Here is a 10,641-nt window from a genome sequence, read left to right as displayed (position 1 = left end):
GCAACATACATTGCACACTACCCCCTTGTGACTTTGTTGGAATGTGTGGTTGAGATAAAATTAGTACTTATTTCCAACTTTTTAAATCTCTGTTTCAGTTTTAACATTTAATATATTAATTTAAGAAAATACAGGATACAAATGATGTGATTCTAGCTTCATTCACATCCCCGTCAACCATTTTGAGAAACTAAGGTTGGAATGTGATTAAACGCTGATGCAGAAACCTTTTTAGGTTAATATATAAAAAGATGTTGTCATTAAGGTGCACAGTTAAAAGGGTGGGAAAGAGAATTTTGGGGGGAAAAAAGCAGCATATGTGTCTTTCAAAGGGAATCTTTATTTAGTTGCTTTTTATTTAGTTGGAGGGTAAAACAGTTTCTTGTTTGTAGATTCAGTAGAAGTCGCTGTCATCATCATCATCATAATCCAGAACCTGGATTTGGTCTTTTTTCTTTTCTTCTTTTTGTTCCTCTTTGCCTTTTTCTTCTTCTTCTTCTTCATTTGCCTCATCTTTCTCTTCATCTGTCTCGTCCTGCTCTTGTTTATGAAACTCCTGGTAAATCCCAGTCAGTGCTTTTGCTGCCTCCAATGACACTTTTAAATTTCCTATTACTTCCTTGTCTTCATCCACACTCACAACTAGAGAAAAGAGAAAAAGGCACATTACTTCAAGACATTATTTAACCATTCATGTCTGCCCTATAAAAGTTATTTTTATTCTGTTTTTTCCTGACAGATGTTTTTTTTAATTATCATTTTTGCTTACATTATCGATCAAGACAATTTTTTTAAATGCCATTTTCGCACAGCATCACACAAACACAAGACTTACTATCGATTTGTTGTTCGATTACATTATTTCCTGTAAGCAGCAGCTCCTGCAGGTCAAGGAAAGCATGTCCGACGTCCACACACTCTTCATCATCGTCCATGGGCTCACTGACTACTGTGAACTTTAACCTGCCATGACACACAGCAGCATATGAGCTTACATTTTTGTTCTTTGTACAAGAGATATCAAGAAAAGTTCAGACAAATCCAGATGTTCTCATGTTTTAAGATTATATGAAATACCAGGATTATAGATGGTACTACCTGCCCTGGTTGGGGTCAGTGCCCTCCAACATAGTGTAAAGATACTGTCTGAGTGGAGCTGACTGGGAACCATCCACATAAATCACTGGGAGGGACAAAATAAAGATTACAGGGTTTATTTATGATTTCTATTATTCAAACCTCATAGCCACTGAGCTCCTCATCTCTCACCTCGTGTGAAGTTGTAGTGAACCTCCTCCCCTTTCACAGGCTTACGGAGGGACATTGGTGTTTCTGTCGTCTCCATGGGAACGCCCAGCAGCCGATATTCCACATAAACACGTTGCACCGACTTGTCCAGCGCCAATCGTGAGGATGGCTCAAATGTCAGTGACAGAATCTCAACTCTTAGCTTGTCTCCCTGAAACACAGCCAGACTCTTGTAATTCATATCATAGTTTCAGAGTTTCCTCTGAAAAACGACATTTTCCTCTTTCACTGACAAATGCTTCATACCTTTCTGATTTTCCGTCTTGGTGGTATGATTATGATGTCACTTTGTGAGGAACTGGACTCTGAGGACTCAGGGGCTTCACTGTCTCCTGTGTTGAAAAGAAATGGAGAGACAACTTTAAAGGTTATCAAACCCTGCAGGCATGCAAACGTTTTAGCAAAGGCAGAATGGATCTTTGAATGATGCAAAAGCTAATTTATTAAATGCATGTGTATAACTACCACTGTCACTCCTCTCCTCTTCATCCCCCTCCTCCACCATCGACACCTCCACAGATGGAAGGTCCTGAAAAATCAAAAGGAAAAAAAAAGGATTCATGGCATCTTTTCACTCTGCATTAGGAGACTTATCTATGCACTTGATTTTTATGACTAAAAAAGACAAGGACCACAAGCTGTTTTTAAAACCGTGGGACGCTGACCTGAACCCTGACATCGCTGACGGAGCTCCTTGATGGTGTGGTGGGGGACTGTCTGGGAGATGTTTCCACTGAGGACCTTCAACAGGAGTAAATGTTATTGTCAATTAGTTTTCTTACATTTCGTAAGGATTTATATTTAGTATTATTTATATTTAAACCTGTTAACATTTTTAAAGATGATTGAAATCCACTTTTTTTTTAGACTCTCTGTACAAAATGTATTATTAAAATGTATCTAGTGGTTAGCATTGCTTTTTGCATAAAGAAAGTCATCTGCAACTTACTTTGCAGTTGGCCGATGAGATGGTGTGGCCAGTCTTGGCTCTGGTGTCAGATGAGGGCTTCTCTGGTAAAGGTTAGGTGAACTCTTGGTGGATCTGTTCCTGTTTATTGATGGATGAGTACTCTGTGGCTTCACAGAAGTGATTTTCTGTGATCTTAGATCCTGTGAGCTTTTCTGTTTGACTGGAGGCCGCGGCTGTAACAAAAGAAACACGTATCTAAGTGTGCAAATACCTTAAAAGCTTATCTACATGTAATTCTGCTCGGATCTTTACCCAGGCTTTTGTCTCTTTCTGTGCAGCTGGAATTCCTCTGGGCTCAGGTTGCTGAGCCTGTTGTTCATGCACAGAAAAAAAGCAGGCGTTAAGCCACGAAGCAGGAAGTACACACTAACTAGTATTTACACATATTTAGTGGAGCTACTCAGAACAGTTCTTCCACATATTAAGCACCAGCAGGATGAAATAACCTCACCTTCACTCTGGGCTTAGCCGTGGGCCTCTGTGGATCTTCCTCTTTTCTTCTCTTCTCCCTCTCAGTGCTTTCTATCACCCTGCTTTGCTTATCAACTACTCTCCCCTGGCTAACATGCAGAGCATCCATCGCTGGCTGAAAGGGGTACTTCCATTTCACCATGACTCTGACCATACCTCGAGGTCCACCAGCTGGATCCCTCAGCACATAGTCACCTGGCAGAACACAGGAAGCCATTTAAAACTGCAGAAGAGGGGGAGTCAGAGTCCAGCCCAGTGATGAGATGCCAACTTGATAAGAATGTTTAACAGGAATCAATAAATTTTCTATATATTGTGAGCTTTTTTATATGAGGTCAGACTGTGACAACAAGCGGGTTTCCAGGAAGTCTTCCAGCTGATTGACTTTTCTCTCACCTCTGATTTCTCTGCCTGTAGCTAGGGCCAGCAGTGGGATGGGGGTCTTTGCCAGGTAAGCTGGTGGTATCTGGTCATCACCATCATCAAACACATACACCCACAAACTGCTGGACCTGGAACAGAAGAGGAGTCAAAAGGTGGTTGTTCTGAAAACCCAAGATCTTATTTACATTGCGTAATTAAACAGTCATTCAGCAAACCTGAGGTACTGCAGGACATCAGCTGACACTGCTAGAGGGTAGCTGGTGACGTCATTGAACACAGGATCAGCTGTGCATTGGACAGTTTGAGACACATGAGGTGGCAGGTCGTAGAACCTGTATGTCAGGTAGGCATCAGGAAGGAGTCCTGGCCAGCGAGCACTCAGGCCCACACAGCGCTCCAGCATCACCACCAACTCATTGGGGATCCCACCACCATAGTCATGTAACTCCTGTAAATCAGTAGAAGTAACATTTGAACTCTTTCTGATTAAAAACAAAGAATTGTAGTTAAAAATATCAAAATAGATGTGTAAATAGAGTGCAGTAAATGCCAAATTCCTTTTCTTGAGGCTATTCCTCTCTTTTGCAAAGGGAAGATCCCATTTTTTAAAAGGGATCAAAGAGAATTGATAGCGTCATCATCTTAGTGTTCTCCAGAGTCAAATATAAAGGGCAAGATGAAGATAGTTTTTTAATTCCTTAAAGAAATGAGGTCACTTTCTTTTGTAAAATATGGATAGTGCCAAATGCTAGCGCCAGACAATGCAATAGATACTTTTGTTCCTTTACTCCATGAATGTGGGAAAAAAGTCCCCTACAGGCATGAAAGGAACTCATTCCTCTTGCTGTTTTACCTCATGACTGCTGTCTTGCCAGCCAAGAGAAATCTGCACAGGACCCCTCTGTGTCACTGTTCTTCTTTCAGCTCCACTTTCTGCCACAGTGGCAACAGGCTCTGCAGGAGGGAATAAGCGTGCCCAGAAATCTACCATGCCAACAATTTCACCCTCATGTCCTAAAAGAAAGAAGAAATGTTTGAAAGAAATATATAAATAAAATGGTTTTCTTTTGCTTCACACCAGTGGAAAATACCAACCCCTTTGTATGCACCATAACTCACCTGTAATGGTGGCACGCCCACTGATTCGCTCTCCTCTCTTCTCTATGGCGCCCATGAGCGACATGTGTCCGCCTCCATGAGTGACAAAGCGAATGCCTCCTAAAGCCTGATGGAGCTCCACTTGGACCCTTGACCCCTGACCTCCCAGTCTGCCCAGATCCCTGACCGTCAGAGCATAGCGAGATGTGAACCCATAGTTGGGTTGGCTTCCTGATACAAGAGGAGTAGAGTGCATCTCAAAGTCCAACAGGCAGTAGGTACAGAAAGTCACAATGTCTTCATTTTTGTCTGCTCCTGTGTGGATGTTGCTCATAGTCCGGAGCCCTGCTGGGGTGAAGGTAGCAGCCTGGAGATATCAAAAACAACACATATTCTCTGAGTTTTCTGGGAAAACCTGAACTTATTTAACATATTGAAGACTTAGAGATTTTCTTTTTACTTTAAGGTGAATCTCCAGTAGTGACTCGCCAGCCTTCAGCTGAGAGAAAGACAGGTCATCTTCAATAGGCTGGATCACCTCCTGATCTCCAGCCGGCCAAGTGTACTGTACTGGTATGGTTCGCTTGTAGTTTCTAGGACTGTATGCCAACTCTTTCAACTGGGCTTAAAACACAGAAAGGAGCAGAAACACTTTGAAAGACACTCTAACTTGGGATGCCATTGGCTCTTTGATCATTTAAGTGATGCATTGATGTAGACGGTTGAGTCATTACAGCGCTTGTTTTCAGTCGTCATCTCGAGTTCTCTTCATCCTACTGTCTCTACAGAGATGGAAACAGGTTGTCATACCTTGCAAAGTGTTGATCTGTAGAGCTCTTTTTGCAAGAAGTTTGTCTTTCTCTGCTATTCTCCTTCTGTTCTCCTCCCTCTCTCTTTCCACCCTCTGGTTGATTGTATTTAACTCTCCCTTGGAGAGGAGATGTTCAGAGACAATGATAATCAAAGACAGAGAGGCAAATTTCACCTGATTTCTAGGTAATGTATGTATTAAAACAGTTTATGTACCTGCAGGTCTGTAGTAATTTTGTGCTCCAGAAGCAGCAGGTTTCTGGTTTTCTGTAGCTCGAGCACAGTCTCAGCATGCGATGCCTGGATGTTTACCAGCTCACGGGTTGCATCTTCCACCTTCCCATCAGCCAAGAGGAAACGAAGGCTCTCCCTGCTCTCCTGTTGCATCCTAAAGGCCTATATTGAAAGGGCAACACAATGTTTAAAGCAATAGCCTGGGTCTCTGTTGACAGTGATTCAAAGACGTACACACCTTAATCTGCACAAGAGTTTCACTGAGATCCTCAACACTCATGTCGAACTCCTGGATAACATTGAAACTGTGTCATAATATGTAGAGCAACAGAATAAAACACAGAAATGGTACACATTAATTATTAGTTGCAGATTTCTGACCTTGGTGACTGAATCCAGTCTGTCTTGCAGAGTGGAGACTTGCTCTCTGTACTGGATAACCTCCCGTTCGAGGTGATCTTGCTTGTCTCTCGTTGACAAAGAGAACTCTAAAAGTAAATGTTGTCAAATATGGAGTTATGCTGAGGATTTTGTGTGACCATCAAGGTTTGGGGTTTATTTGGTGAAAATAAATCTAAAAATGATGATGTATCTTTATCTGAGAGTCCTTACCTCCCTCTTGCTCCCTCCGCTCCTCCAGCATCTCCTTCTCATGCTTGAGTTTCTGCTTCTCCAGCTCCAGCCTGCTTCTCTCCTCCCTCTCTGCTTGCAGCAGTTCCTCCAGTCTCTGAATGTCCATGCTGTAGACATTTTCCACCACAGTGTCTCTCTTCTCCTTTTCTCTCTGCCTTTCCTCATGGTCATCGTGGTCGCTCTGGGCAGATAAAGTACTACAAAACAGAGAAGGTCTGACCACCTGAACATAACTACATAGGAGATTTCAACAACTTTAGCAAATTCTTTTGGATTTCAAAATTCTAGTGAGAAACCTCCAGTTTATTAGAGGATACTTTCTTTTCTAAACCTTACCTCTGTAGTAGGGTATCATAGTTTTCTTTAATCAGATCCCTCTCCCCCTCCAAGTCTGATATCCTCTCCTGAAGCTGAAAGACATAAAGTAGTTTCTTTGGTTTTTTTTTTGGAAAATCTGTCTATTTAGATCAAGTCTTGTATTTGAGATTTAATCTTACAAATGAAGATACTGTACCTTGTCCAGGGTCTGTAGAGACAAAGACGTGGTCGTAAGCTGTCCCTCAAGATCCAGCGCTCTCTGCCGTTCCTGCTTCAGCTGCTCGGTCAGCTCCTCCACCTTCTCCAGCAGAGCTCCCTGGCTTTCCCTGAGTGACCTCTGACTCTGAAGCAAACACATGACACAGTCATCATTTCCATGAGCTCAAGCTACACAAGTCAGCAATATTCATTGTGAATTTTCTGACACTTTTACCTCTTCTAGCTGTTTCTCGTATGTCTAGAAAGAAGAACAGCAAAATGCAATTGAAAGCATCTGACAATAAATTCCTGGAATATAACAGAAGAGAGAATATTTGCAGAACAGATGTGTGACGGACGTCTCACCTCCTGCAGGTCGGCGAACTTCTCCTGAGTTACTCTCAAGGCAGCACTTTTGTCTGAAAGCTGCTTTTGTAGACGAATTAGATCCACATTCTCTCTGATAGTTATTCTGACAAAGAGAGAGTTTATTTGATGATGTTTGATCACATTAATCAATTTAGGTTTCTTACTGTTTTCCACTTCCTTAAGATAAATCATAGAGTAGAGTTGTCAATAGAATAAACTCTAGTTAGATGCTTTGGAATGGGTAATAAGGCTTTAAAGGTGCTGTGTGTAACAAAATAAAAGGAGAATGACAATATGTTCATAATGAAAATATGGTAAATACTTAAAAATTGGGTTCCTATTGGTGTCTAATTACTTTAAAAACAATAACATTTATGCTTCTATTCTCTTCTATTGAGCCATTTGTCTTCTTGCAGTGGGTCAACATACATGGCAGCTGCCATACGCTGTCTCTGGACGGACAAACCGCCCTGTGAGCTTTAAAAAGAAACCAAAAGTCGTGCTATGCAGTGCAGTCAGTGCTGCACCCAAGGCCACCAGATTCATTTACACATAAAACACATTTATGTCTCAGAAAAGTTTGGTCACCTATGGCCACCGTACATTCACAACAGTGCTTGGCATTTGAATTAAACTTTGTATTCATCTATGCCACTAGATTCAGGTAATTATGACACTCTGTTCCTTTTTTTTTAATCAAAAAGTATAAAGATAATTAGATGCTGCTTGATTAAAGTGTAATGACAATGAAGCGATACAGATTTACAGATGTGGAAATGTAACATCTTATTGTAACATCAGTCTGCTGGAGCCACCTGTGTCTGTCCGCCTGCTGCTTTCTCAGCTCTCTAACCGTCCCCTGGATCTCCATCTCTCTCTCCCTCAGTGTGTCTCTGAGCGTCTGAGCAGTCAGCTCCAGTTCTGTCATCCTCAGCTGATCCGTCATGCCAGACCTGCTGGATAGGAGAGAGATGACAAGAACAGATAAGACAGACAAAGATGTGTTGTGATTGTATTAATGACAGTGAATAAAGTTTTAGAAATGGCTCTAGATGAAAGATGGATCCAAAGGCTGACATGAACTTTGGGTTTTTTTCTTACAATCTCTCCACCTCTGTCCTGGTATCCTCCAGCGTAAAGCCACATCGGGGCGGTGCTGTCTGAGCTGCCCTCCTGACTCCACCGTCCCCCTCAAGATTTTTACCTACCAACATGAGAAACATGAGATTTTACATGAATTAGCGCCCATGTGGGAGATTTTCTGCACATCTTCCACTCTGTTTTTATTAACCTTTGCTGTACTTGTAGGGCGTACGAGCTCCGAGGTCCAAGATGTGCTGCTTGGCCAGACTGAGTTTGTTCTGTAGCACTACTTTCTGGCTCTCCAGCATTGCCACTCGAGCTTCCAGCTCCTGTATTGTGTCCTCCATGTCTCTGTCTTTCACACCACTGGATCCAGGACGGGGGTGACGAAGACGCATGAGCCTTGTGGACATTCTGGTAAAAAGCAGCCATAGATATGGACATGTCTTCTGAAGAAAAATGATCATCTATCTGCATAAATCTTTTCAAGCAGGACTGAGTGTCCCATCTTCACTTAATAAGATGCAATTGATACGTCTGTAGAGCTTGTGTGTGTGTTTCTGTGTTGGCTTGTGTTACTTGCGCAGCCTGTGCTCCTGTGTTCGTGTGTGTTGTCTGAGCACGCTGTTCTCCTCCTGCAGTCGGAGACACAGATCCTCCAGGTGCTCTCTGGGAAATCGAAACAGCCGCTGAGGGTCTGACATGGACAAAAAGTACAATCATGTCGAGCACAGCCACTTCCAAAGCACTTGACTTTAAATGTACAAGGGGGAGTTCAGAGAAAAAGGTTTTGCCTTTTGTCTTCAAAACATGATGCTTCTTCCAAGACCTGACTTCACGTAGGGTATCTGGGGAAAATAGCGATGATGTCATGTGCAGCACACAATAATAGACTATTATAGTCAAATTTTTATTTATTTTTTTTGGTCTAAGCCATCTCCACTTCCATATTAATGTCTGCTCTGAATTTTAATCCATGCTTAAGATAAACGTAGTCAAACATTTATTTTCAGGTCAAACATGTGACTTTATTATTTGAATATATCATATGGTTTTAGGCATGTTAAGTGATCTGATATATATATACACTTGTACTATTGTAGAATCTTCTAATAAAAACAATGACTCAAAATCACTATTTACCATTTTAAATGTAAAAATTATAGTGAAAGCTTGTGTTTTTTCAGTCCTGCATGTTTTAGCTCCAGCTCCAGTGCACCTGATACCCATTAGTTGAACTGCTTGGGAAGTTCTTTGCAAGACTGATGATGAGACATTGATTTGAGTCAGGTATGTCAAAGCATGGACACGTCTAAGACATGCAGGACAGTGGAGGAGCAGAACTAAGAAACTGTAATAAATCAATCAAATATTTGAATGAATATCAGTATCATAAACAAAAAAAGCAACCTGAAAATAATAACTTAATAAAGTAGTAGAAAATAACATTTATCAAAAGACATTTTCAGGTGAACCAGTTACTTGTGCTCTTTTTTTTTAAGTTAAAAAGTGTGATAATCTAAATATAATTAACTGATTAAAGCCTTGACAGAGTTATCCCTGTGTTTCTACGTGTGACAAAGTCTGATTAAAGTTTAAAAAATTGATTAAATCTATTGCTACTCATTACTGTTTACTATGTCAGCAGGTGCTAAAACATCCAGACAGTGACATGTTTCCGTCAACACCAACCTGGTACAGCTGGCATCAGTCCTCCTCTCATCAGCCCCACATCCCTGACCGGGAGGTCCCCGGCCGTCTCATCCACCACTGGTGACATCACAGCTCTCTACACAGACCCAACCAATCAGACAGCTTCAATTTGTCAAAACGGAAAAAAAAAGTTCAGTCCTGCTTTTTCTCTCTGTAAAAAGAAATGAATAGAGGACCTGTTTTATGAATGTTGAGCCTGTGTCATTATGGTAACTTCTCTTTATGTTGATGAAAATATTTTTTTTAAAAAGACCAGGAGAAGCCATTTTTGATGCAAAGGCAGGAACTTTCTGATCTCAGGTGTGATTTCAGTGTGATTTTGAGCATCACATAAAATCCTTTATGCAAGTAAAATGGATCAACCACCTGCTTCACAACACAAATACCAGTCATTTACACGGTCCTGGCGTATTACTGTGCAGCTGATAAAACAGAAATCTTAGCCAATCAGCCAACAACACTGAAATTCATTTGCCATCAAAAATACTTGACTCACCCTTTTCTGTGGTTCATCCAAATGATCTGGACCTCTGCTAAACAAATGTGCTGTGGTCCTGCTTTAGCCTACAGGCTCACTGCATGTGTGTCTCCGCCCTGTGCCCGGATGGCAGCAGTTTTAATCCCTCACTAGTCGTTCTTCCCTCATTCTTTCCTGACTTTTTTTTTTTTTTTACATAAATCTTGATAGAGTTGCTTCCAAGATTAAATTTGTGGAATCCAGAATCATTAAATATATGTAAAATAGCTCTGTTTATGTGCATGAATGAAGTTCTGCGACACCATGGATGTATTATATATGTGTGTAATGCCTTCTCCCAACATTCAGAGCTCAGTCTGTCCATGTGCTCCATCTGCCTTCAGGCTAATCCTATTTCTGAGTTAATCTGATAAGCAAGTGTCAGGTTGCTTAATCTAAGATATGCTCTGAAGTCAGTCCTGTTTGTATACTGAGGATAGCTATTTTTGGAGGGAGGTAACTTTGTAAAGCAGCCTGTGCAACAAATAGAGGGAGATGAGAGTAAGCATATGTAAAAGATTACAGACGAAGGAGG

The 10,641-nt window shown here is 41.3% G+C and overlaps 1 protein-coding gene across 1 annotated transcript; it reads right to left on the bottom strand.

Annotated features, from left to right (window-relative positions):
* Positions 1-394: 394 nt before the first annotated feature.
* rpgrip1 (RPGR interacting protein 1) lies at positions 395-9,656 on the bottom strand (the record flags this gene model as incomplete). Its single annotated transcript, XM_079257811.1, has 30 exons — positions 395-642; positions 836-963; positions 1,099-1,183; positions 1,270-1,459; positions 1,555-1,640; positions 1,774-1,837; positions 1,974-2,049; positions 2,258-2,451; positions 2,531-2,587; positions 2,730-2,944; positions 3,146-3,261; positions 3,349-3,581; positions 3,987-4,147; positions 4,253-4,598; positions 4,692-4,855; positions 5,042-5,159; positions 5,258-5,437; positions 5,514-5,564; positions 5,657-5,763; positions 5,888-6,105; positions 6,245-6,318; positions 6,423-6,569; positions 6,660-6,683; positions 6,791-6,896; positions 7,609-7,749; positions 7,895-7,997; positions 8,085-8,290; positions 8,456-8,573; positions 8,671-8,724; positions 9,569-9,656. 30 exons carry the CDS (start codon positions 9,654-9,656, stop codon positions 395-397), a joined length of 4,098 nt encoding a protein of 1,365 aa, XP_079113937.1.
* Between the last annotated feature and the right edge of the window lie 985 nt (positions 9,657-10,641).

This window comes from Telmatherina bonti (assembly GCF_933228915.1).
Source record: "Telmatherina bonti genome assembly, chromosome: 18".
In the NCBI taxonomy this organism is placed as follows: Eukaryota; Metazoa; Chordata; class Actinopteri; order Atheriniformes; family Telmatherinidae; genus Telmatherina; species Telmatherina bonti.
Note: the sequence above shows the minus strand (reverse complement) of the source record. Positions and strands in the feature narration are given on the sequence as shown.